At 34.1% G+C, this 27,207-nt stretch overlaps 1 protein-coding gene across 1 annotated transcript in view; it reads left to right on the forward strand.

Annotated features, from left to right (window-relative positions):
- STXBP5L (syntaxin binding protein 5 like) overlaps nucleotides 1-27,207 on the forward strand; it is a 361,836-nt gene that overhangs the window by 148,354 nt on the left and 186,275 nt on the right. The window contains exons 9-10 of the mRNA XM_029939407.1: nucleotides 17,726-17,809; nucleotides 22,605-22,728. Of these exons, the coding sequence (XP_029795267.1) occupies nucleotides 17,726-17,809; nucleotides 22,605-22,728 (208 nt within the window). The remainder of the gene's footprint in view (nucleotides 1-17,725; nucleotides 17,810-22,604; nucleotides 22,729-27,207) is intronic.

Raw genomic sequence — 27,207 nt, forward strand, 5'->3', positions numbered from 1 at the left:
TTGACTTCTTGTACTTTAGTTTTTCCATCAATAGCCTTTCGACACATACTTTTTCTTATTTTAATGTATTCTCATTTTATTTTATCAGTCTTCTCATTTGATTCTTACATTTTATATCTTATTCAGTAAATCATTTCTTCCTGTGGGAAAATATCTTCCTTTTTTTAAAAAAACAAAATCAGTTTTAAGGCTTTCCACTTCACAATTAGATTTGAACCTAAATATAATTTATCTTATGTTGGTTTGAGATAAGGGTACATCTGTTTTTACATAGAAATAATTCATTTATTCAATAGTTAATTCAGTTACTAATTTATAAGGACATCTCACTCTCGTATGAAGTTCCCATGTTTGAATGGCTCTTTTTCTGGATGTTTCCTCTGTTGCATTGATATATTTATTTATTAGTGTACTATTACTACATTTTATTAGTAATAATACCTTTACAAAATATTTTGTTATCTGGTAGGCCCTCCACCTCTTCTTTCTCTATCTTGGCTTTTTCTCAACATTTATTGTACTATACACACTGTAGAATCAGTTTATAAAGCTCTATGTAAATGCCTACTGGGATTTTGTCTGTAACTGAACATATTGATTATAAAAATTTACTTTATTAAGATATGAGTGTTCCAACTATAACTATAATATGTTTCCTTTGCCTTTCTTATCTTTTCTATATAGCTTTATAACTTTTTCCACAAAATTCATATATATCTTTTATTAGCTTAATTCTAAGCTAATTAGAATTCTTAATTCTGATTCTTTACAGATTTAATGCTTCTGTGAATTTTCTTAAAAATTAATTTTAATTAATTTTAGTGAATAAAATATTTATTTTGTTATTTTGTGTTCACTGTATTATTTAATGCTTTGTTTTTAATAGCTATCCTTAGATTACCTGGAATATACAATGTATAAAAGCATAGCAAACATAGACAAATTTGGTTTCTTCCCTTCTAATATTGATATATTTTTATATACATATTTGTTTTGTTGGCTATGAACCCAGTACAGTTGAATATAAATGGTTTTAATGGGAACTATCTTTTATTTCCAACTGCAAAATAAATGTCCTCCAAGATTTCAACATTAAGATGCTTGCTACAGGTTGTTGATTGATTGCTTTTATGAAGTTATAAACTTTTTACCTATTTCCAGTATTCTAAGAGTTTTAAATTATAAATAGTGTTAAATTTTTTAATGCTTTTCTACATGCATTAAGATATGTTTTGTGCTAATCTCAGCCTATTGATAAGGATGCTATATAGGGTCTAGAAATATGGGGGGATACTCAACTGGACCTGAACCAGCCCCCATAGACATTTCCCTTTTCAGAGCCAGTGTTGTGGCTGGACCAAACTTTGTGGTTCTTTTAGTGGTCAAGATGCATCTCTGCAACAATCTTCGGGGAACTGAAAAACAAGGCTTATTGTTCATGAATCCTAGAGGGTACACAACATACTTGGGGCCACTCAGTGAAGCCATTGGTAAAGAAAGAGTGCGTGTACCTGGGGTTCTGATTTTATTGAGGGTGGAATGCCTAGGGTTTCACATGTTCACTTTATTTGTGAAATAAAACAGAAGAGTGGGAATATAAGTGTGGAAAGGGAAAAGTAAGCTGTCAATCAAATTGTCAGTTTATCTATGTCAACCAGAGCTTTCTAAAAAAGGGGAACTTCAGTTAGCCTGGCTCTTTATCTAGTCATGTAACTGGCGATGTGCTTCTTCAGGATGGGTGTCTGAAGTGAATGCCTCAGCAATCAAAAGTTTAGTGTCAGACACTTATATTACAATAAAGAAAGCTGACTATCATGAACTTATACTACAAGATGACTGTTCCTTTAATTGTTAATTTGTTGAACTATTAATAGATTTTACAATTAAAAATTTTACATTTCTGGGATAAATTCAACCTGGAAGGGACAAATTTCCCTGGAGACTTGGTGGTGAAGTGAAAGAAGAAAAAATTACTTATGTTAAGTGTTGTACTGAAACAACATAGTATCATGGAATCAGAAAATAGTCTTCTCTCTAAGATATTATTTACTAAAGAAACTGTGCATTAGTGTATCCAATCGAAGAGGGTGCCCTTGAAGTGAGAGATGCTTATGTTGGGCATAATACTGTATACATTTTCTTGAATTCTCTCAGCCCTGTTTGTATCCCCAAATTGTGACTGTTTGCTTAATCTCCATTTAGGCAGGATTAATCAGCTTTATACAGTACTATTTCCTTAGGTTGACTGGCTATGCCAAGTATTAGCTCCTCCCTTTAATTCTGGATTCAGATAATGTGCCATCCTATAAGGCATAATATCTGGCTTCCCTAACAGTTACCAAAGGGGTCAAATGACAAGACACTGAAGTGAGGGGATATTAACTTCCCATGGAGAAAACCTTGACCAGTATTAGACAAGACACAAGAAATAAATTCTCCTTTCCTTTTCCCTATGGTGGGGCTATTCTGAATTATGGTTTTTCCACATAAACTGTTAGAGACATCCAGCAAGGCCAAGCAGGTATACCTGCTAAGTGATTGGCTGTGTCTTTGTCTTCTCCCATAAAGTGGTGATTAGTGTGATAATGTATCATCTTACTTTTACTCCTTTGCTTTACTTCACTTTTCCATTATTATTACAGCCCTGAGATTGCAATTCTCTGTGAAACATTAGCACATATGCCTAGCCTCAGGCTATTTTCCACAGAACCCTGGTTAAGACAAAGTTATCAGAATTGTTCTAGATCGGGGATTGGAAAATATAGCCTGTGGGACAAATCTGGCTTGAGGCCTGTTTTTATAAAATGGTTTTATGGGACAAGCCATGCTCACCATTAACATATTGTCTGTGGTTGCTTTCTTACCACAAGAGCAAAGTCAAGCAGTTGTGACAGAGGTATAAGGCTTGTGAAGCCTAAATCATTTACTATCTGTCACTTTACATAATAAGTTTGCTGCCACCTGTTCTAGATTGTATGCCCTCAGGATAAGAGTTTGGGGTTGAACTGCCTCCGATTTAAAAATCAAAGAACCCACACCTTCTACTGAAGGTGTCAAGTGAAGTGTTATGAAACTTTATCATGCAGTGACATAATTATTTAAATATCCTCCATGAATAATTGGGAAAGGGGCTGAGGAAAGGTAAGTCAATAGGAGTTCAAATACTTATGGTGTTTAATTGGTAAAGAGCAAGGATGATTATAATGATAATGGAAAAAACCAGCTTCCTTTGATGCCACTTGTATTATTTTCTATTCTGATGTAAATTGCCACAAATTTAGTAGTTTGAAATAACACAAATGTATTATCTTACAGTTCAGTAGGCCAGAAGTCCAATACAGGTCTCACTGAGCTAAAATCAAGATATTAGCAGGTTGCAATCCTTTCTGGTAGCTCTGGAGGAGAGTCTGTTTTCTTGCCTTTTTCACCTTTTGTAAACTGTACACCTTTATAGGCTTGAAGCTCCCTTCCTCCATCTTCAAAGGTAACATAGCATCTGTTTTTAACCATAGCTGGGAAAGGTTCTCCACTCTTAAGGACTCGTGATTATATTGGGTCTACCCAAATAATCCAGGATACTCTCCTCATCAACAAATCTTAATTACAATGGACAGGTTTTATGTTTTGTTTTGTTTTGTTTTTTGTCAATGAAGGTAATATATTAACAGGTTCTGAGGATTAGGGTATAGACATCTTTGGTGGGCATCATTTTGTCTATCAAAGCACTGGAAATAAGATGATTTAACTCAGAAGAGTTAATTACTGAGTTAAGAGGCCCATTAAAGACAGCTCGAGGGCAGAGTATGATAGGTCTGTTTATAAGAGAATAAATGCATAGTTTGATAGGTCTGTTTGTTAAAGTCAAAGCCCTGGTAAGAAAAGAGTGTGACCCTGATTCCTGGTTTATTCACTTCCTAGGGCTGCCATAACAAAATTCTATACACTGGTTGACTTCAAACAATAGAAATTTATTATTTAAATTTGGAGACCAAAACTCCAAAATCAAGATCTTGGTCAGGCCATGCTCCTTCTCAAGGCTCTAGGAGATAACCCTTTCTTGCCTCTTCAAGCTTCTTGTTGCTCCTAGTGTCCCTTGATTTGTGGCAGCATGACTATGTCTCTTCCTCTGTCTTCACATGATCTTCTTTGCCTCTATGTCTTCTCCTCTTTTACAAGGACACCAGTCACCAGACACCAGACTAAAGGCCTACCCTTTAGTCAAGGATGATTTCATCTCAATTTTTTTTAAGTAAGGTTTTCACCTAACATGGGGCTCAAACTTATAACCCTGAGATCAATAGTCTCATGCTCTACCAGCTAAGCCAGTGAGGTGCCCCTCATCTCAAAGTTGTTGACAAATTACACCTGTAAAGATGCAATTTCCAAATAAGGTTATATTCTGAAGGTCTAGGAGGACATTATTCAATGACTACACCTGGGATAGGGAAATTTGTGAGCATAAGCCTGAGAATTTCACCTTCTCCAATTTCTTTGAACCTTCCTGGCCAGCAGAAGTACCTCTTTTACTATTTCCAGAATATGGTTTCCTCTGTTTTAGAAGACTTGGTAAATGGCCAATGAAATTAGGTAGTTTTATTGCCTGATGATGTTTACCCTCACAAGATCAACCTTCAATTTCATTACCTTCAGGCCAATAACTATAATCAGATCTCAGATTTCAGCACACCCTAATGTATAAATTCTCCTCCAGAAATAAATAAGCACCATGTCTGAAACCACTCCCCACCAAAAGAATTTAGGAACTGGATAGTTAGTCACCAAGTGTGTAGGAATTTTTTTTAAGAGTTTGAACATAGGGACTACATAGAGGAGAGTTCATTTACATGGGGGCATTCAACCATAATTTGGATTTAATTATGAAAATTATGTCCTCTGAGAAGGACACCTGGATCTGGTCCTAATCATTTGTTGGGATGGTTCTTTGAAGGCTGGACTCAACAAAGGTGTATGGTAAGTAAAGTAGACAGGTATAGTATTAAAGGGGTCAGAAAACAGGGAGGTGAGAATGTTGAATGGATATATTATATTTGTCCTGGCAACTCACCTCCTAACTGTATTCCCTGGGAGGCTCTTAAGGACACTGTGTTCACTTAACCTAATAAGGAGGGCTTTAGAAAGACGAGTACAAGCATTTTTTTGAGAAGTTTCATAGGGGTTGTCCTGTGGCTTTTGTTGCCAGTAGAAGATGATGGCAGAGATCCGGACTCCATAGTATCTATGGGGATTAAATATCATGGATTGGTAGGGGCCAGATGGTAATATTTGACCATCTGGCAATACAAACATAATTACCATAACAAGTAGTAAGCCCGGATTGTAGTGCAGAAATCTATGGTAATAGCTTAATATATCATGCTGTTTCTAGGAGCAAAATTAGATGAGCAGCTGACTGAGATGTTTGATTTGCATAAGCAGAAAAAAAAAAAGCTCTTAACATTGACCACTGAAGTGGAAACTTAGAGCACTTCATCAGGTTTCCAGATATAAGTCAGCTCTAAGATCTAGAGCCCATTGATAGAAAGGGAGAGGCCAGTTGCCCTTGAGGAAGGACCTTGAAGTGCTTCCACAAGTACATATAATAATTATAGAAACATCCATGGTCATTTGCAGAAGTAACTTTACTTCTTCAGTACTGATAGCTATAGGAGTGGAGCAGACATTAATATCAAAAGATCCAAAAAATGTCATCCAGTTAGAGTCATGGTATATAGAACTAGGTCACTAGGTGATAAATGATGTTTTGACCAAGTGTATCTCATGGGTATGCAGATACACCCAGTTATTTTACACCTCAGTTGTATAATTTGTATAGATATGTGTAGAAGCTGGCATAATTCTCTTACTGGTTTTCTGACATTGGAATTAGAGCTATTACAATTGGAAGGGAAGAATGGAAACTCCTCAAACTTGTCTCTCCTTGCCATTCTTATAAAGAAAAGCTAGTATGTATTTCTGGAGAAGTTGTAGAAATTAGCTCACTTAGACTTAAAGGATGTAATAGTAGTGGTCACTTGTTGAATTCCATTGTCTGGGTCCTGCAAAAAACAAGATGCATTGAGCTTGGTATTAGTAGACCACTGTAAAATTAACCAAATGTGTGCCCAAATCACACCTGCCTTGCTGTTGATACTTCTACAGGTGCAGATCAGTAAGAGCCTATGTCTCATGATGAACAATTACTGATTTAGTCAAGTCATTTTTCTCAGTATATCAGCAGATAAAATCAAAAGTAGCTTGCTTTCATAGAAAGGGAGCACATTATAATGTCATAATTTTTCCCCCAGGACTGTGTTATTTTTCATACTCTTTGTCATAACATAGTTCTAAGGAAACTTGATTGTATTGACATTTTTTTTAGAAAGGATACTAGTTCACTTTCTTTACTATGTAATACTAATTGGGTATGGTGAGCAGATAGTGGCAAATCCTGTGTATCTCAAAAGATCATGTCAGAAGGTGGGAAGAAAATCCCATTAAGATCTATGACCTTGTCTTATATGTAATGATTTTGAGGGTCTAATGGTCTGGGGCATGCAGGAGTAGCTCCTCTAAGGTAAAACATATGCTTTTGTGGAAAGTGTCATAATACTTGACAGGCCTTTTGAGATTTAGATAATAGTTTATAATGACTTGAAAATTATTATTCCAAATCATTTTTAAATATCATCCAAAAAGTCTGCTGGTTTTAAGTGGGACCTAGAGAAGAAAGGGCTTCCAAACTGCTTTGCAGTCCACCTTACCAATGTGATCTAACAGACCTAATGGAGCTTAATGTAGCTGGTAGATAAGAATGGTCTTTTGGAAAGCCCATCGAGAGCGTCACAACAGCTATTCATTTTAAAAGCATTTCCGTGCATGCTAATGAGCTCTTGTAGAGACTGAACACCTAACCATGGGACACCAAATGACTATGTAACCTGAGTTGTCCAACATGACTTAGATGTTATCATACTCATTGAGTCATAGGAATGGGTGAGGGAACTGACAAAAATCATTTTACAGTGAAAGTGGTATATTCAGGAAATCAGCCTTCAGTTGTCTAAAAGGCATAATTAGATAAATGGGGGTCTAAGAATTACATCTGTTGCAACAGTTCCTTTCTCTCAACCCATATATATGGTCTCATGGGGTGGGGGATACCTAAAACCAACTGATGAAGGAGGACAGAATTCAGGCCTGCCTCGTAAGTCAGATGATTGGTTGGTATTATCTAGATACTGAATGCTGGTCAATTACATCTCTACTTAGGGGTTACCTTGAGTAATCTGATGAAGGAAATCTTCAATATCTAAGCAATATAATTGATTGCACATTTCATATAGAGTGAAACAATAATAAAAAATCCAAAGTCAAAAATTCCTTTCCACTTGGAAAATTTAAAAATCTTATTATATAACTGTTATGTCAAATAGAAAATAAAAACCAACTCTGAAGAATATATAAAAATTAAAAATACCATAGTACTACCTATGAAATAAGGAATATAATTTATATGAAAAAAGTGAAATAAATTATAAAATAATTCATAGCCTTTAATAGCCTTTAATACTTGTATGAATGAAAATTAGAAAATTAAATAAATCCAATATAAAACCAAAAAGTTAGAGAAAGAATAAAAAAATAAAGCAAAAGGAAACAGAAGAGAAATATAAAGATACATACAGAACTTAATGGACTTAGTTCTCCTGTTTTTAAGCTGTTTTATAAATTAATGTTTTGGTTCTTTGCATAAAACATAGACAAAATATGCAAACTACTATCTGACCTGATGAAGAAAAAGAGGGGAAAAACAAAGTTACACAAATTATACACAAAACAAGAAGAAATACACTAAAACTAAGAAAATTTCTAAACATCGAAATTAATGTCATGAAATTATTTTACACAACTCTAACAGATATATTTATTTATTAAGTTCTTTTACAGTCATTTTTTATAGTTTATTGTCAGTTGGTTTCCATATAAAACCTAGTGCTCATCCCAACAAGTGCTCTCCTCCATGCCCATCATCCCCCATCCCCTCTCACCCATGCTCATCAGCCCTCTGTTTGTTCTCAGTATTCAAGAGTCTCTCATGGATTACCTTCCTCCCTCTCCCAAATTATTTTTACCCCTTCCCTCCACCATGGTCCTCTGTTAAGTTTCTCCTGTTCCACTTATAAGTGAAAACATATGGTATCTGTTCTTCACTGCCTGACTTATTTCGCTTAGCCTAACACCCTCAAGTTCCATCCACATTGCTACAAATGGTCTGATTTCATTCTTTCTCATTGCCATGTAGTACTCCATTGTATATATATATACCACTTCTTCTTGATCCATTCATCAGTTCATGGACATTTAGGATCTTTCCATGATTTGGCTATTGTTGACATTGCTGTTATGAACATTGGGGTACATGTGCCCCCATGCGTCAGCACTTCTGTATCCCTTGGGTAAATTCCTAGCAGTGCTATTGCTGGGTCCTAGGGGAATTCTATTGTTAATTTTTTGAGGAACCTCCACACTGTTTTCCAGTGCGGCTGCACCAGTTTACATTCCCACCAACAGTGTAGGAGGGTGCCTGTTTCTCTGCATCCTCGCCAGCGTCTATGATCTCCTGATGTGTTCATTTTAGCCACTCTGACTGGTGTGAGATGTATCTCAGTGTGGTTCTAATTTGTATTTCCCTGATAATGAGTGATGCTGAGCATTGTTTCATGTGTCTCTTGCCATCTGGATGTCCTCTTTGGAGAAGTGTCTATTCATGTCTTCCGCCCATTTCATTGCTGGATTATTTGTTTTTCAGGAGTGGAGTTTGGTGAGTTCCTTGTAGATTTTAATACTAGCCCTTTATTTGATATGTCATTTGCAACTATCTTTTGCCGTTCTGTCAGTTGCCTATTAATTTTCTTGATTGTTTCCTTTGCAGTGCAGAGGTTTTTATCTTGATGAGGTCCCAGTAGTTTATTTTTGCTCTTGATACCCTTGCCTTTGGCGATGTGTCAAGTAAGAAATTGCTGCGGCTGAGGTCAAGGAGGTTATTTCTTGCTTTTTCCTCTAGGGTTTTGATAGTTTCCTGTCTCACATTCAGGTTCTTCATCCATTTTGAGTTTATTTTTGTGGATGGCATAAGAAAGAGACCTAGTTTCATTCTTTTGCATGTTGCTGTACAGTTCTTCCAGAGCTATCTGTTAAAGAGGCTGTCTGTTTTCCATTGGATACTCTTTACTGCTTTGTCAAAGATTAATTGGCCATACATTTGTGGGTCCAATTCTGAGTTCTCTATTCTATTCCGTTGGTCTATGTGTCTGTTTCTGTGGCAATACCAAACTGTCTTGATGACTACAGCTTTGTAGTAGAGGCTAATCCTATTTTGGATTTCTTCTTTAATATGACTTTGGCTATTCGAGGTCTTTTGTGGTTCCAAACAAATTATAGGATTGTTTGTTCTAGCTTTGAGAAGAATGCTGGTGAAATTTTGATTGGGATTGCATTGAATGTGTAGATTGCTTTGGGTAATAATGACATTTTAACAATATTTATTCTTACAATCTGTGAGCATGGAATGTTTTTCCATTTCTTTGTGTCTTCTTCAATTTGCTTCAGAAGTTTTCTATAGTTTTTATCATAGAGATCTTTTATATCTTTGGTTAGGCTTATTCCTAGGTATTTTATGGGTTTTTGTGTGTGTGTATGTGTGCAATTGTGAATGGGATCAGTTTCTTGCTTTCTCTTTCTGTTGCTTCATTATTGGTGTATAAAAAAATGCAACAGATTTCTGTACATTGATTTTGTACCCTGCACTTTGCTGAATTCATGGATCAGTTCTAGTAGGTTTCTGGTGGAGTCTGTTGGGTTTTCCATGTAGAGTATCATGTCATCTGCAAAAAGTGAAAGTTTGACTTCATATTTGCCAATTCTAATGCCTTTTATTTCCTTTTGTTGTCTGATTGCTGATGCTAGGACTTCCAGCACTATGTTAAACAACAGTAGTGAGAGTGGACATCCCTGTCATGTGCCTGCCCTCAGGGGAAAAGCTCTCAGTTTTTCCCCATTGAGGATGATATTAGCTGCAGGCTTTTCATAAATGGCTTTTATGATGTTTAAGTAAGTTCCTTCTATCCCACCTTTCTCGAGGGTCTTTTTAAGAAAAGATGCTATATTTTATCAAATGCTTTTTCTGCATCTATCAATAGGATCATGTGGTTTTTATCTTTTCATTTGTTAATGTGATGTATCACATTGAATGATTTGTGAATACTGAACCAGCCCTATAACCCAGGAATGAATCCCATTTGATCATGGTGGATAATTCTTTTCATATGCTGTTGAATTCGATTTGCAGGTATCTTCTTGAAGATTTTTGCACTTCTGTTCATCAAGGATATTGGCCTGTAGTTCTCTTTTTTTGCTGGGTCTCTGTCTGGTTTGGGAATCAAGGTGATTCTGGCTTCGTAGAATGAGTTTGGAAGTTGTCCTTCTATTTCTATTTTTTGGAATAGTTTGAGAAGAATGGATAATAAAGCAGGCTCTAGGCTTTGAGCTGTCAGTACAATGCTTAAGGTGGAGCTCGAACTCACAGACTGCAACATCATGACCTGAGCCAATGTTTGACACTTAACCCACTGAGCCACCCAGGTGCCATTACAAGGAAATGCTTTAAACTTTTTTTTTAATGTTTTATTTATTTTCAACACAGAGAGAGACAGAGCATGAGAGGGGGAGGGGCAGAGAGAGAAGGAGACACAGAACCAGAAGCAGGTTCCAGGCTCTGAGCTAGAAGTCAGCACAGAGCCTGATGCGAGGCTCGAACCCACGAATAAGAGATCTGACCTGAGCTGAAGTCGGAGGCTTAACCAACTGAGCCACCCAGGCACCCGGAAATGCTTTAAACTTAAGGTTATAGAAAAGTTGAATGTAAAAAGAGAAGGAAGATATAGCATGTATACCCTAAGCAAAAACAAATACACAAATAAAACTCGTATAGCTATGCTAATATCACACAAAATAGATGCCTTGGTTCAGGCTGTTATAGCAAAAATACTCTATATTGGATGACTTAAACAGCATTTATATTTCTAATAGTTCTGGGGCTGGAAAGTGCAAGACTAAGGCACCAGCAAATTTAGTGTCTGGTAAAAGACAAGTTTCATGATGGTCATCTTCTCACTTCTGTGTTCTCATATAGTAAAAAGGGAAAGAAAGCTTCTTACAGTCTCTTTCACTGCTCCTTTTATTTAGGGTTCCACCGCCCTTTTTTTTTTTTTTAGAGAGAGCACAAATGGGATTGGGGCAGAGAGGCAGAAGAGGGAGAGAATCTTAAGTAGGCTCCATGCCTGGCATGGAACCCAGGACAGGGCTTGACCTCACTACCCTGGGATTGTGACCTGAGCTGAAATCAAGAGTCAGATGTTTAACAGACTGAGCCACCCTAGCACATTAAGGTTCCATTTGTAAGACCTAATCACTTCCCAAAGACTCTACTTCCTAATACCATCACAAACAGAAGAAGCAAAAATAAGTGGGGGCACCTTGATGGCTCAGTCGGTTAAGCAATTAAGTGTCTGACTTTGGCTCAGGTCATGATCTTGCAGTTCATGAGTTTGAGCTTCACATAGGTCTCTGTGCTGACTCTGTGCTGACTGCTTAGTACCTGGAACCTGCTTTGGATTCTGTGTCTCCTTCTCTCTCTGACCCTCCTCTGCTTGCACTGTCTCTCTCTGTCTTTCAAAAATAAATAAAAAACATAAAAAAAAATTTAAAGAAGCAAAAATAAGCAAATAAAGGATAAATTAATGAAGATAAAGAAAATTTGAACATGATTGACTTAATTGACATATGTAGCACATTACACCCGACACCTGCAGGCCATGCATTATTTTCATGTATACATGAAGTATTTACCCAAACTTTACATTTGCTGAGCCATAAATAATGTTTCAAGAAATTTCTGGGGAGTATAATAATACTCAGTATATTCTCTCACCCCCTGGAGAATTTAGCAAGATTATCAATAAAACATAAATAGGAAATCTCCTAAATGCTTAGTAATTAAACACTACATTTCTGAATAACATGTCAAACAAGAAATCAGTATTGAAGTTAGAATATATTTTAAGTTAAATTACAATACAACATTATCAATACAAATGATATGTTAAAACTTATGGAATGAATCTAAAGCTGTGTTTTAGAGGGATATTATAGCTTTTGTTGCATTTGTTAAAAAAAAGTGAAGAAAAGCTGAAAATCAATGATCTTAGTATAAAAATTGAAAAATAGTGAATTAATCTCAATGTAGAAGAAAGATAATAAAGATATGAAGGTTAATTTTATGTGTTAACATGAGCTGAACTGTGGGGTGCCCACATATTTGGTCAAATATTATTCTGGTGTTTCTGTGAAGGTGCTCTGGATGAGATTAACATTCAAACAATTAGACTGAATAGATTACTCTTCCTAGTGTGAGTGGGCCTCATTGAATCCATTGCTTGAATAGAGCAAAAAAAGGCCAACTTTCCTCCAAGATAGGCTGACTACTTTCCAACTGGGGACATCAGCTTTTTCCTGCCTCTGGACTTGAACTGAAACATCTGCTCTTCCTGGATCTGGCGCTTGATGGCCTTCAGTATGGGATTACACCAGTTAGTCTTCTAGTTCTTATGCCATTAAAGTCAGACTAGAACTCTATTATTGGCTCTCTGGGTTTCTGGATTACCAGTTAACCCTTCTAGACCTGTGAGCCTTCATAATCGCACGAGCCAAAAATATTCTTACCCCATGAATCAGTATATATCTGATAGAAATGCATATTCACTATTCACTAAAAGACATATGCAAGCTTATTTATAGCAACTTTACTATATTACCTGTTGAATGAATAAATTATGGTATTGTCATATCTAAACAATAGAATACTATTACAATAATAAAAGTGAGTGAGTTACTGCTATAAATATCAAAAGTAGCAGGACAGAAAAGGATATTTAATATATAATTCCACTCATATAAAATTCAAAACCAGATACTGATAACCTATAATGCTAGTAGTAAGTACTTTTATTTTTTATTTTTTAAAAAGTGTATTCATTTTATTTTGAGAGAGAGCATGAGCATGGAAGAGGCAAAGGGAGAAGGAGAGTGGGAATCCTAAGCAGGCTCTGCACTATCAGTGCAGAGTCCTATGCGGGGCTCAATCTCATGAACCGTGAGATCATGATATGAGCGAAAATCAAAAGCCAGGCCCTTAACCGACTGAGCCACCCAGGTGCCCCAGAAACCAGTAGTTACTTTTAGAAGATAAAAAGAGAACGAGAATGTTGACTCATTAAGGGTATGAAAGAGGCTTGTGAGTGTCTTGTAGTATTTTTATTCTATTTCTTGTTTTTCTATTGTATTTTTTGATGCAGGTAGTAGTTTCACAGGTATATTCACTTCATAATTCATTAAAGACACGTTCATAATTTGTGTTCTTTTTGCTGTACTTCAATAAAAATATTAAACATGTGTTCCATTTTTTTAAATTTTTAACATTTTATATATTTTTGAGAGAGACACTGTGATCAGGGGAGGGGCAGAGAGAGAGAGGTAGGCACAGAATCTGAAGCAGGCTCCTGGCTCTGAGCTGTCAGAGAAGATCCAATTTAAAATAGCAACCAAAGGGGAGCCTGGGTGGCTCAGTCTGTTAAGTGTCTGGCTTCAGCTCAGGTCATGATCTCACGGTTTGTGGTTCGAGCCCCGCATCGGGCTCTGTGCTGACAGTTAGCTCAGAGCCTGGAGCCTGTTTCAGTTTCTGTGTCTCCCTCTCTCTCTGACTCTCCCCTGCCTGTCTTTCTCTGTCTCTCAATAAATAAATAAATAAATAAATAAATAAATAAATAAATAAATAAATAAATAAAATAGCAACCAAAAACTTCAAAGTGATTAGCTATAAAATTAATAAGAAATCTATATATAGAAAAATTTAAACTTTCTCAAAGACATAAAAGTATGTTTGAATAAGTGAAAGATATCCTTTACTCTTGGATAAGTGACTTATCTTGAAGTTCTCTCTTTTTTTTTCCTTAAGTTTCTAAAGTCAAATGCTTTTATCAGTAAAGAATTAAAATTTTTTCTTCTTTTCATTTGTATTTCTAAAACAGTAATTTCCCTCTTGATTAGGCTAAATATGTTTATCACAAGTTTTAATATAAGGCATTTTTGTTCAGTTGTTTCATACTTTTCACTATAATTTCTTCTTTGACCATAATTACTTAGAAGTATACATATTAGTGTCCAAATATTTTTGTTAATAACTTCTAATTTTATTTCATAGCTGATAGGGAACATAGTATCTGTGACTTTGATTTTGTGGTATTTAATAATTAGTAGATACTTATCAGATACCTATTTTCTTTAGATACTGTTCCAAGTCTTGATGATATAGTCAGAAAGTCACCTAACTTCTTTGCCTTTACAGTAGTTAATTCTATTGTGAAAGATACATTTTTAAAATTATATATTTATAAAATATATATTTTTGTGACAGGTGACATTCATATTTTGGTGTGGTCAGACATGAATCGAGATTGATCTTATCTTGATTCATCATGGTCACAGAGGGGCCTTGTCAGATGTCTCTTGGGTATCAGGAGCTGCTTTTCTCTTTCTCAGTTCTCTCAGTGATTCTAATATTTTTTCATACTTATTATATCAATTTTGTATAGTTATCTCAGTAATGTATGACTTTTTGAGGTTAGGTAGTTTATATTTTGTGATTTACTGTAGCTATTGCTAGTAATGTTTTAGAAACAAAAACTATCAGATGTTTCTATGAAAAACTATAATAACATTTTAGATTATTATTTCATTGCATTTTAGGGCTCAAATTTGGAAGAGTATATTATTCATTCTCTTGCTAAGTGAGATTTTCTGAACTCTTTAGACTTACAAACCTTCTTTCATAGATTCTATAGGAATTGGTTTAATGATAAATCATTTTCTATAGTATGCAAAAGAAGTTGATTTGAAGTTAAAAGGCATCTTAGTATAGTATTTATAATGCTATATAAATTTTAACAAATATTTTTAAAGTTTACATTTACTTTATTAATTTAGCAAGTTATGTCATTTAATTCAGTATGTAAACCTCAAAATTTTTGCAAATCAATTTTAAAATTTACTGTATGTGATTTAATTTTGAAAACTTTTTTATTTTAGCCATTCTGACAGGTACAAGGTGATATCTCATTGTGCTTTTGATTTGCGTTTCCCTGATGATTAGTAATGTTGATTGAGTATCTTATCATGTGTCTGTTGGCCATCTGTATATCTTTTCTAGAAAAATGTGTATTTTGGTGCCTGGCCCAGTTTTAACTAGATTATTTTGGGGGGTTGAGTTGTAGAAGTTCTTTGTACATTTTGGATATTAACCCCTTATCAGATATATCATGTGCAAGTAATTTCACCAATTCAGTAGGTTGCCTTTGAAAATTAAAAATAGAAATGGGGTGCCTGTGTGACTCAGTCAGTTGAGTGTCCAGCTCTTAATTTCAGCTCAGGTCATGATCCCAGCATTGTTGTATTGAGCCCCACATCAGGCCCTGTGTGTGGAGCCTGCTTAAGATTCTTTCCCTCTCCTTCTGCCCCTCTCCATAGCTCATTTTCTTTCTCAAAAATGGGGGGGGGGGGAAGCAGGGAGAGGAGAAGAAATGAAAAGAAATAGCATATGATCCAGTAATTCCACCACTGTGTATTTACTCAAACAAAAAAATTACACTAATTCAAAAAGATATGTGCACCCTTAATTTTATTTCAACATTATTGACAATAGCCAAGATATGGAAGCAACCTAAGTATCAGTAGACAGATGGATAAGAAAGATGAGGTATATATACACAATGGAATGTTATGTAATCATAAAAAAATGAGATTGTTAATTTGTGATTACATGGACAGACCTAGAGGGCACTATGCTAAGTGAAAGAAGTCAGAGAAAAGACAAATACCATATGATTTTACTCATATGTGTAATCTAACAAAACAAATGAATAAACAAAAAACAGAATTGGATCTATAAGTATAGAGAACAAATTGATGATTGCCAGAGAGGAGAAGGGTAGGAGATGGCAAAATGGGTGAAGGGGAGTGGGCGATACAGGATTCCAGTTATGGAATGAATAAGTCACAGAAATAAAAGGCACAGCATAGGGAATGTAGTCAATGATAGGGTAATAGAGTTGTATGATGACAAATGGTAGGTACACTTGTAATGAACATAGCATAACATATAAAGAAGTTGAATTACTATGTTGTACACTTGAAATTAATGTAACATTCTGGATCAACTGTACTCAAATAAAAAATTTTTACGTAAAGGGGCGCCTGGGTGGCTTAGTCGGTTACTCATCCGACTTCAGCTTAGGTCATGATCTCACGGTTTGTGAGTTCGAGCCCCACATGGGGATCTGTGCTGACAGCTCAGAGCCTGGAACCTATTTCAGATTCTGTGTGTGTGTGTGTGTGTGTCTCTCTCTCTCTGTCTTTCCCCCACTCGTGCTCTGTCTCTGTCTCAAAAATAAATGAACTATATAAAATTTTTTAAAAGATTGCCTTAAAAATAATTAAAAACTAAAGTTAAAAATAAAAAGTAAAACCTTTAAACATGTTATAGCTTCAAAAATATGCATTTATTTCATGACCTGATATTTGAAATTTTTAGATTTCCTATTTAAACTAGCTGATTTATTTTTTTCATTTTTTATGTCCTGTTATAAAATGTTGAGGTAAGTTTAGGTCTCAGGATGCTATATAGGAGTCGGTTATTACCACCACTCTATTTTTCTGTTTTAACCACTGATGTTTTAGACTTATTGAAACATTTTTATGTACTGTGTAAGAATTTTCATCATAAAAACACTACTGCTGGGTTTTAGTAAAATCATCTTAAGGCAAATTTGTGGAAAATATTATCATTATATGAGCCTTGGCCGATTTTTATCCTTTTTGTTTTTTTAATCAATGACAGATAAATTTAACAAAATATAACTACAAATAAGTACTCAGAATTATATGACGATAAAAATCAGCATGGCTAGCAGTAATTAGGAGGATGAGTTGAATATGATGATCTACTAATCATTATCTGTTCTCAAATACTTGTTTTAATGTGAAAATATGTTTTTTGTTGTCTTTATTGATTTATAAATAAATAGCAACCATTTTTAATGATGTAAATCTCTAGAATACCTTTGTGTACTTCTTAGGGTTCATAAATCACCAGTTTAAAATACATAAGTCAAAGAGAAAATAGGATTTGATATCAAGAAATTAGAAACCAAATTTGTGGCCATACTTTTGAAGTGCATAGAACTGAGTGGCATGTACATTAGTGTTAAACTTATACCATTTCATCTTTTATTTCATCTTCTATTTCTGTTTGTTTCATTTTCTATCCCATTTTTCTTTGTTACAATTTTGTAATTTTTATTTTTATGTTAACATGTGCTCTCAATTTCTCTTTGGAATAAGGCAGATTTCATTGGTAAATATTTTATATTGAAATAAAGTTTATTTGCCATTTTTTTAAAATGTAGGAAATCTATATTCAGGCTCTAGAAAAATTGATATTCTAAATAAAGTGCTTTGCAGTATAATTTTACTTTATTGTATTAACATTAAATTTATTTGGATCAAGTAAAATTAATGTTAGAATTACAAAAACAATTGTTCTAATATTTTCCAGCTGCTGATAGGTTATGAAAATGGTACTGTAGTATTCTGGGACTTGAAATCTAAAAGAGCAGAACTGAGAGTTTATTATGATGAGGTAAGTGATCTCCACTGAAATATTTGTTAAAGGTATGAGAACTTTGTGCCTGTTTTCTACTCTAAGCATTGTCCATTACCAGTTTTTACCATTCAGAAACTGCCTGGTTCTGACCCAGTGCCTCATATTGCCCATTGACATTTGCCTCAGTTTTAACTCTGGGTTGTTCTCCTGAATGAGAATTCTGCCTTGACTATTCAGGAGTCCCTTTGGGCATCTCATATACATTGATGCCTAATATTTATCCTTTTCCTTCTTTAAGTTTCATGGTTAGATCTTTAAAGACACTATTATTCACTATTCTTTTTCTGTGGCAAAAAATTTAAGAGGTTAGTTTGAAAGGCTTTATGATATATTACCGGCCTTCTCAGAATTAAAATTGATTTTTTAATACTATACTTAATAAGAGTCAGTATGATCTTGAAGTTTTATTGGACATATTGAGACCATGAGGTTTTCATTTAGAAAGAGCAATGAACTGCTGTTTATCAGAGAATAGACTCTGCATTGGTACTCTAGTTGTTTCAAGATTATTTCTAGGCCATTAATGATTTCCCCTTTCAGAAGAATCTAATATGTAGATAGATTGGGGCAAAAAGTGGAAAAGGGTAATTATCTCTTATAGTTGTGGGAATAAATATGATCATGTAAGCTCTCAATTCAGTTTTAAAAATGGTAAAGTAGGGAGAGTTAGGAAAATACAGGTCAATAATCACCTGTGGATATCACCTGCACTTATATGGGAAGAATGCAGAAGAATTTAAGGCAACACTGAGATAAATAGAAAAATTATAAAGCAAAACATATTTCTTCATGTTCTACCTCCTATCCTTTTATAACAGTTGAATTTTTAAATTTGATGCTTAAAGATAGAAGCCGTTGGCTATTTCATAACCACATACACACACAATTCATTTCTTAATGGTTCTGGCAAACTAAGATTTTATGGTATATACAAGATAATTCTCATAATGACAGAGCTCAGAAGTACTCAGTTGGGTAATTTGGTCATGACTAGTGAAAGATACTCTGTCAGGTGATGTCATACAATTATGCTCTGTGTGATGAACTTCTAGTGCGTCTTGAATCATAAGGAGAGAAGGCCCTAGGGAGCTAAGCTAGATTTTCCTTTTTTAAATACACAAAGTATAAAGATAATGGGGAGCTAGATAAAAGTACAAATATTATCTAAGTATTTAGCCAATTGGAAATAGAGTAGGCCATCAAAATAGAAAATCCAGAGCAAAATGCTGAATCAGCTACTTTTTTTATGGCCTAAAACAGTGTAAAGGAAGAGTTCTAGCCTTAAAAAGTGAGCAAAAGTAATTTTTCAATAAAATCCTCAAATATTAACAATGTTTAAGTCAGTAGAGTACTAGACTATACCTACTTTATACCTAAAATAATTTTAAATATTGACACACACACATATAATCTATTTACTTTGATGCATAATTATATATCCAGCATTTTAATGGAGATAGTTATATATATCATTTTACTGCCAAACTTCTAAAACTTACTTCTCATATTTAGGATTACTTGTAATACTATTATGAAATGATTTCTAATAAGTCACCAATGATCTCTTGATTACTTAAATAGTGACCCTTTCGTACCCTTTCAAGTTTATCATTAAACCTGTGGCTTTACATCAGCCCCCTCCTTAAAATTGTTTATTCCTTTCTCTGTGTCTTTCTATCTCATTTTTCACCTCTCCTTTCTCCATAATTTTCTTTAGTTTTTCTTTAAATTATAGATACTCTTCAGGATACTGTCATTACCCTCTTCATTTCTCCTCCAGTTTACATTTATATTCATGTCTTCTCCAATCATTTCAGATATTAATTTTATGTTAATAAATTTAAAACCATGTATCTATAACCCTTACCTTTCTCCTGAACTCTTGATCCATATTTCTAACAATCTAGCACATAAGCTCATATAAATATCTCATTGATACTGAATTTACATTTAAAACCCTAAACTTTGCTTTGTGTTCTCTTTTTCAGTTTTTAAATTTTGATTTTCTATTCTAGTATGTAAACCTCAGAGTCATGTTTTATCTTTTTTTTTGTATATCATATGATATCAGTTTTGTAGTCTCTTGATTCTTTTATATTGTCTGTCATTTATTTCCCCTCTTTTTTTCATTCCCACATTCAATGTTCTAGTCTAGGTTGCTATCTTTTGCCTAGAAAACTATGGTAGCCTTTTAACTAACTTCCTCTGATATCATACCTTTTCAGTATCTTTCACTAACAAGATTATAATTTTAAGACATAGATCATGTAGTTTCTCTACCTCATAAACTTTGAATGGCTCCCAGTTATCAAAAATACAAAATCTTAATTCCTTAACAGGAGATTTAAAATCCCAATGCTATCTTTTCCCTTTAGTTTAATGCTATGAATCTTCATAAACACTCCTCATACTTCAGGGATATTACTATCTCCTAAAGATACCATTTATTTTCTTTCCCCAAGCCTTTGCTCCAGCTAATCCCTTATCATCAACTCCCTTCTTTCCTCTTTTGCATATCAAAATCGTATTAACATTTTAGCCATTGTAAAGCTATTTGGACTACCTACCTAGCCCCTTGATGAATAGCATTGATGAATTGAAAGTTTTGTTTTGTAAATCCAACATGATTTTCAGAAATAACTATGTGAATTTATTCCCACATTAGCTGTGACATTTTTGTTTCATTACATCAATTTTTCTAAATATCTCTCACAGCAAAAACCCTCAGAGTTTGACATATGAGGATAACATTCTAATACCTTAAGTAGTCACTGTTTTTCCTCTTTTCTTATTGGTATCTGTTTTTTGGGTTTCCTTTTTTTTGTTGTTGTAGAGAAACTCAATTACAGCCACCAAGTTGAACAAACTAGCTAGTGTTGTATCTTCTGTATTTTATTTTATTTTTAATTCTTCTTGTATTAGTTATATTATATTTGGGTGGTTTTTTTGTTTTTGTTTTTTCAGAACCCTTAAAGTCCTTTTTTTTAAGAAAGGAGTAGGGTATAATCAAATTAATAGAAATTGGATACTGCTCCATTAAATCTATTCAAATGCCATCTCTTCAGTAAAGCACTATTTGACACTCTCTAATAACAAGCTGGTTTTAGAAGACTATTCTTACCTATAAGTATACAATAAGTAAGGTACTTTATGGTACTTAGAGTTATTTTGCTTTTATGTTGCAGCTATTATTTTTGTATTAGTCTTTCCTAGCTGGTAGAAATTCAGTAAGATAGGAAGAAGGGTTAGGGCTGGCAATGTTCTCTCTGCCTCCATCATTCATAGCAAAGTAGTCTGAGAGAACTTTACATTGACTGAGGTTCATTACGTTAACACATAAAAGTTAACATATTTCCCTTGAGCTACCTATGAAAGTGAGAATGAGCAAAGGAGGAGATGAAGAGTGTTTTCCTCCAACTGCCTCTACTGAATCCTGGCAAACAAAATAAAACAAAACAAAACAAAAAACAGGCTTATGTAGTAATGAAGACCAGAATGAGAGAGAAAATAAGTCCAGAGTTTCATCTTATCTTTTTCATTTAATTAAATCTTATACTTATCTTGAGCTCATATCCTATGTCCTTTTATAATATGTTTAATGATCAGCCATCAGTTATCTATAACTTTAATAATACTTACTGTTTGGAAAACAAACAATAAATTAGTTTTAAATCCTAATATTAAGTATCTTAGTATATGGTGTGTGTGTGTATGTACACAAATATACACCTAAAAATAAAAGTTCCAAACAATAACTATTATTAATATTCATTTATTTCAATTTTCCCTATTTTGCAGTTTTGAAAGCTCCTTTAAGGAAAGGATAATGTTGTATATATCCATTCAGCTTTTATGTCTGCTAGAGCTTCCCCTTATTGTGCTTAGCACATTATCCAAAGTCTATATAAACTTTATGATTTAGCAAGAATACCAGTCTGTGGAAATATGTGATAATATTATTATTCAATTAACAGATACTGAATATCTATTTTATGTAAGGTACCATGGGAGTAAAACAATATGTAAAACTGTAATAATTACTTTTTAATTTTATATACATCACATCTTCAGAGTGAAATTAGAAAATTAAAAAAATTTAAACCCTTTTTTCTTAAGCCCTAAATTACCAAGTCAATTCAATAATTTATGTTAGAAGCAATATGGTAAAATGATTGAGAATGTGGGTTTTGTGGTTAGATAGGCCTTGGATTTGAATTGTGTGACCTCAACAAAATATCAGTCTCTGTAGGCCTATTTCACCAAGTGGAAATTGGAAAAAATAATACCTTTTTAATAAAATTAATAGAGTTAACATAAGTAAAGTATTTGCCAAGGGGTCTGGCACATAGTAAGCCCCCAGGTGGTAGTTCCTATGTAAATTATTTTTTGAATTGGCTACTTTAAGTGGAATTAGGCTTCTACCTTTCCAACAATTATTTTCAAATAACCTTGCTTTTACTTTTATATAAAGAATTTTTCAAATAATCATAGGATACAGGGAGGACATAGAATTTACAACAAAAAGTTCTAGGCTATAATGATATTATGAAATGTACCTAACTTTTATCACAGGAGATGATTTTTTTGTAGTCTTCTATAAGCCTATAGAGGACTGAAGCCAAATAGTATGATCTGGATCAGAAAAATTATGTGTATTTATTAAGTATTGTTGCTATAATTTATCTCTGAATATCTTGCTTTTGAAATATAGAATGCTATAACATATCAACTTTTTCCTCCTTCTACTTGTTTTTAATTGCTATTTCATTAGGCTATTCATTCAATTGATTGGCATCATGAGGGCAAACAATTCATGTGCAGCCATTCAGATGGTAGCTTGACTTTATGGAACCTGAAAAGCCCAAGTCGTCCTTTCCAGACTACAATTCCACATGGTAAGGTATATGCTTTCCAAAGAAATAAACTCTGGAGATAGAGCCTTGAAGTAGGACATGTGGTATCAGTGTGTTTGGAAGAAAGTTATAGGATATAGCTTCTGATTTTAAATACGTCTTTATACTCCTTCAGATTCCCACATTATACTCCAAACTTTCTGTACTTCCTGTCTCCCCTGTTTATTTACTTTCCTACTTTGTGATACTTATATAGAGACCTTTCAAACCAAAATTGAATGACAGATGGTTGATGTAGCTGAAGCACAGGAGATAATTTAGAAAATTTGGCCAGTTTTAAGGGTTAAGAAGATAGTGAGAATGACACCATATATATCTGACTTTCAGACCTAATTCCTACACTTGTTTATAGTTTATCATTTTCTAGATTCTCTCACTTAATTCTCTCTCAAATGGTTTCGACCATTTGATTCAATTAAATTAGGAAAACAATGGTTTTCATTGTAGATAGTATTTCATATTATCTTCCTTATCAAAAGGATGTATTTAAGGTTTATTTTGTACCTGCCTACCTAACTGGGCAGAATACAAAGTTCAAATGTATGAGTATTTTTTCCTGAGATGACCATATTATTTCTGAGAATATTGGTAGTGATCTGAGTTCCATGTTTACCTTATACCGATAGTTGTTTATAAGAATAGAGAGGTTAAAACCTAGCAGTTAATTAAACAGTCTATTTTATAGTTTCTGTGCATTTATTATAGTGTCATTTAGAAAATTTTTAGTAAGATGTTTTTTATAATGGATGACCCATAAACCACAAGATGCACTTATGCCATCTTGTGTTGGTCTGTCCCTTTGGTACCACATTTGCATGTTCCATTTACAAATTAAAATATTACAACGTTTAACCTAGCAGCTTGTCTTAGAGATTACTTTGCATTTACTCACTGAATTTCAGATGCTTCATTTACAGATTGCCATTATGGAAACCTTGGATAGGTATTTGCTATACCTCCCAATCAGATTTAAATATTTGTTTCTATGATGAGTTTACTTTTTCTCCTCTCCCTCCCCCTAAAATCCTTATGCCTTTTATTTGTATGTGTGTAATATGATTTATTCATAAATTTTCTGTTTACTTCTACTCAAAGTCAACTTCTATACAAGTTCTTTTTGGCTGGATTAGATTTTTAATACTTTAATTTATTTCACCATATCCACATTTATCAGTTAGGGTTGTTTTCTGTACAGTTGACCCTAGAACAATATGGGAGATGAGGCACTGATCCCCATGCAGTTGAAAATCTACATATATATAACTTTGGACTCCTCCAAAACTTATCTAATAACAGCATACTGTTTAAAAATTTTTTTATTTTGTTAACATTTATTATTGAGAAACAGAGACAGAGCATGAGTATGGGAGGGGCAGAGAGAGGGGGAAACACAGAATCCTAAGCAGGCTTGAGACTCTGAGCTGTCAGCACAGTGCCCGACATGGGGCTCAAAGCCACGAGTAGTGAGATCATGACCTGAGCCGAAGTCAGATGCTCAACCGACTGAGTCACCCAGGCCCCATAATAACAGCATAGTGTTGACGGGAAGCCTTACTGATAAACACAAACATTCAATTAATACATATTTTATATGTTATATGTATCATATACTGTATTCTTACAATAAAGTAAGCTAGAGAAAAGGAAATGTTATTAAGAAAATCATAGAAAAGATACATTTACAGTACTATATTTATTTTAAAATATCTATTCCTTTGAATTACTAGGTGCTTATTAAAATTTTATTTATTTCTTTTGAGAGAGAGGGAGGGGCAGAGAGACAAAAGAGAGAGAGAATCCCAAGCAAGCTCTGTACTGGCAGCACATAGCTTGATTTGGGGCTCAATCCCATGCATCATGAGATGATGCCATTAATTTTATTAAAAATTTATAATTTTCTTTAATATTCAGTTTGAGGTATTTTCCAATTGTCCTTTGATGTGAGTTACACATTTGTTTTCTAATTTCTAAAAATGTGTTTTATTATAGATTTGGAAATTGTAATCCAAGAATGTGGCGTAATACTAACTCTACAAAATTTACTGTGATTTGCTTTGTAATTAGACATAAACAATTAACTACCATAAAGTTCTAAGTATGCTTGAAAAGAATACATTGTCTAACACAAAGGTCAAACGTGAAGTTGTATTTACTTTGTACTCTAAATATTTGCCAAATTTTTGTTTGATTTTTCAATTTTGAGAAAGGTAAGTTAAAATTCTATTATTATGGATTTTTTCCCCTATAATTCTGCTCATTTCTGCTTTATATACTTTAAGAAACAATTAGGTCAAGGTGGTTGATAGTACTAATCAGAGCCTCTGATTTTACTGATACTTGACTAGTGCTATCAATTTCTGAGTGAATGGTATTAAAATTTCCTAACAATTATAGAATTATATACTTTTCACTTTAGTTCTGTCCTTTTTTGTTTCATGCGTTTTTGAAGCTTGTTAGGCATCCATCATGTCTCCTATAAAGAGCATATAGTTGGATTTTTAAAAATGTTTATTTTTGAGAGAGAATGTGTGAGCAAGGAAGGGGGTGGGGGAGAGGACCCGAACCAGGCTTTGTGCTGACAGTAGTCACAAACCGTGAGATCATGACCTGAGCTGAAGTTGGAGGCTCAACCAAACAAGCCACCAAGGTGCTCCATTTGGGTCTTTTTTATTTATTCTTAAATAATTTAGTTGAAGTATTTTGTCCTTTAATATTAAATTTAATTAGTAATGGAATTGTATTTGGGTATACCAAGTTATTTGTTTACTGTTGGATTGATCTTTTTTTTATTGTTCCTTTTATTTCCCTTTTTTGTTATTTTCTGGCTCATTTGAAAGTTTTTACTAGAATTTAATTTTAATTTATATGTAGGCATTTTATCTTAAGACTCTTTTTGATAAGTTACTCTAGGGATTACAGTATACTTTTTTAACTTTTCACAGTCTATTAAACACTGTAGCACTTCATGAAAAAATATAGAAGCTTCATAAGCATAAATTTACTTACCTTTGTACTTTTGCAATAGTTATATGTATTCTAAGTACATTGTTTTAATTTTTGCTTTAAGTAGTATTTTTTAATTAGAAGGAATATATTCTTTTGTATTTTATTTATACTTTTATTATAATTTTACATTTATAAAGTTTTATAAGTTCATTTATTCTTGAAGATACAAGAACATCATTTGGCATTTCACACCCCTTCCATTATCTATTTTTCTTATTTTTTTAAGTTTTAGTTTTTAAAAATATAGTTTATTGTCAAGCTGGTTTGCATATAACACCCAGTACTCATCCTGACAAGTGCCCTCCTCTATGCCCATTACCCATTTTCCCCTCTCCCCCAGATCCCCTTCAACACCCATTTGTTCTCAGTATTTAAGAGTCTCTATGGTTTGCCTCCCTCCCTCTCCATAACTATTTTTCCTTCTCCCCTCACCCATAGTCTTCTGTTAAGCTTCTCCTGATCCACATATGAATGAAAACATATGGAGTCTGTCTTTCTCTGCCTAAATTATTTCACTTGGCATAATACCCTCAAGTTCCATCCACATTGCTACAAATGGCCAGATTTCATTCTTTCTCTTTGCCATGTAGTATTCCATTGTATATATAAAGCACATTTTCTTGATCCATTCATCAGTTGTTGGACATTAGGCTCTTTCCATGATTTGGCTAATGTTGAAAGTGCTGCTATGAACATTGGGTTTCATGTGCCCCTATCCATCAGCACTCCTGTATCTCTTGGGTAAATTCCTAGCAGTGCTATTGCTGGGTCCTAGGGAAGTTCTATTGTTAAGTTTTTGAGGAACCTCCCCACTGTTTTCCAGAGCGGCTGCACCAGTTTGCATTCCCACCAACAGAGTAAGAGGGTGCCTGTATCTCCACATCCTCACCAACATCTGTACTCTCATGTTCATTTTAGCCACTCTGACTAGCATGAGATAGTATCTAAGTGCGATTTTGATTTGTATTCCCCCAATGGTGAGTGACATTGAGCATTGTTTCATGTGTCTCTTGCCGTCATGTGTCTCTTGTCCTCTTGGGAGAAGTGTTTGTTCATGTCTTCTGCCCATTTCTTCACTGGATTATTTGTCTTTCAGGTGTGGAGTTTGGTGGTTCCTTGCTGAATTCCTTATAGATTCTGATACTAGCCATTTATCTGATATATCATTTGCAACTGTATTTTCCCATTCCATCAGTTGCTTATTAATTTTGTTGATTGTTTCCTTTGCAGTGCAGAGCTTTTTATCTTGATGAAGTCCCAATAGTTCACTTTTGCTTTTGATTTCCTTGCCTTTGGCGATGTGTCAAGTAAGAAATTGCTGTGGCTGAGGTCAAGGTCAAGGAGGCTGTTTCTTGCATTCTTCTCTAGGGTGTTGATGGTTTCTGGTCTCACATTCAGGTCCTTTCTCCATTTTGAGGGTTTTTTTTGTGTATGGTGTAAGAAAGTGGTCAAGTT

The sequence above is a fragment of the Suricata suricatta genome, chromosome 5 (assembly GCF_006229205.1).
Source record: "Suricata suricatta isolate VVHF042 chromosome 5, meerkat_22Aug2017_6uvM2_HiC, whole genome shotgun sequence".
Lineage (NCBI taxonomy): Eukaryota > Metazoa > Chordata > Mammalia > Carnivora > Herpestidae > Suricata > Suricata suricatta.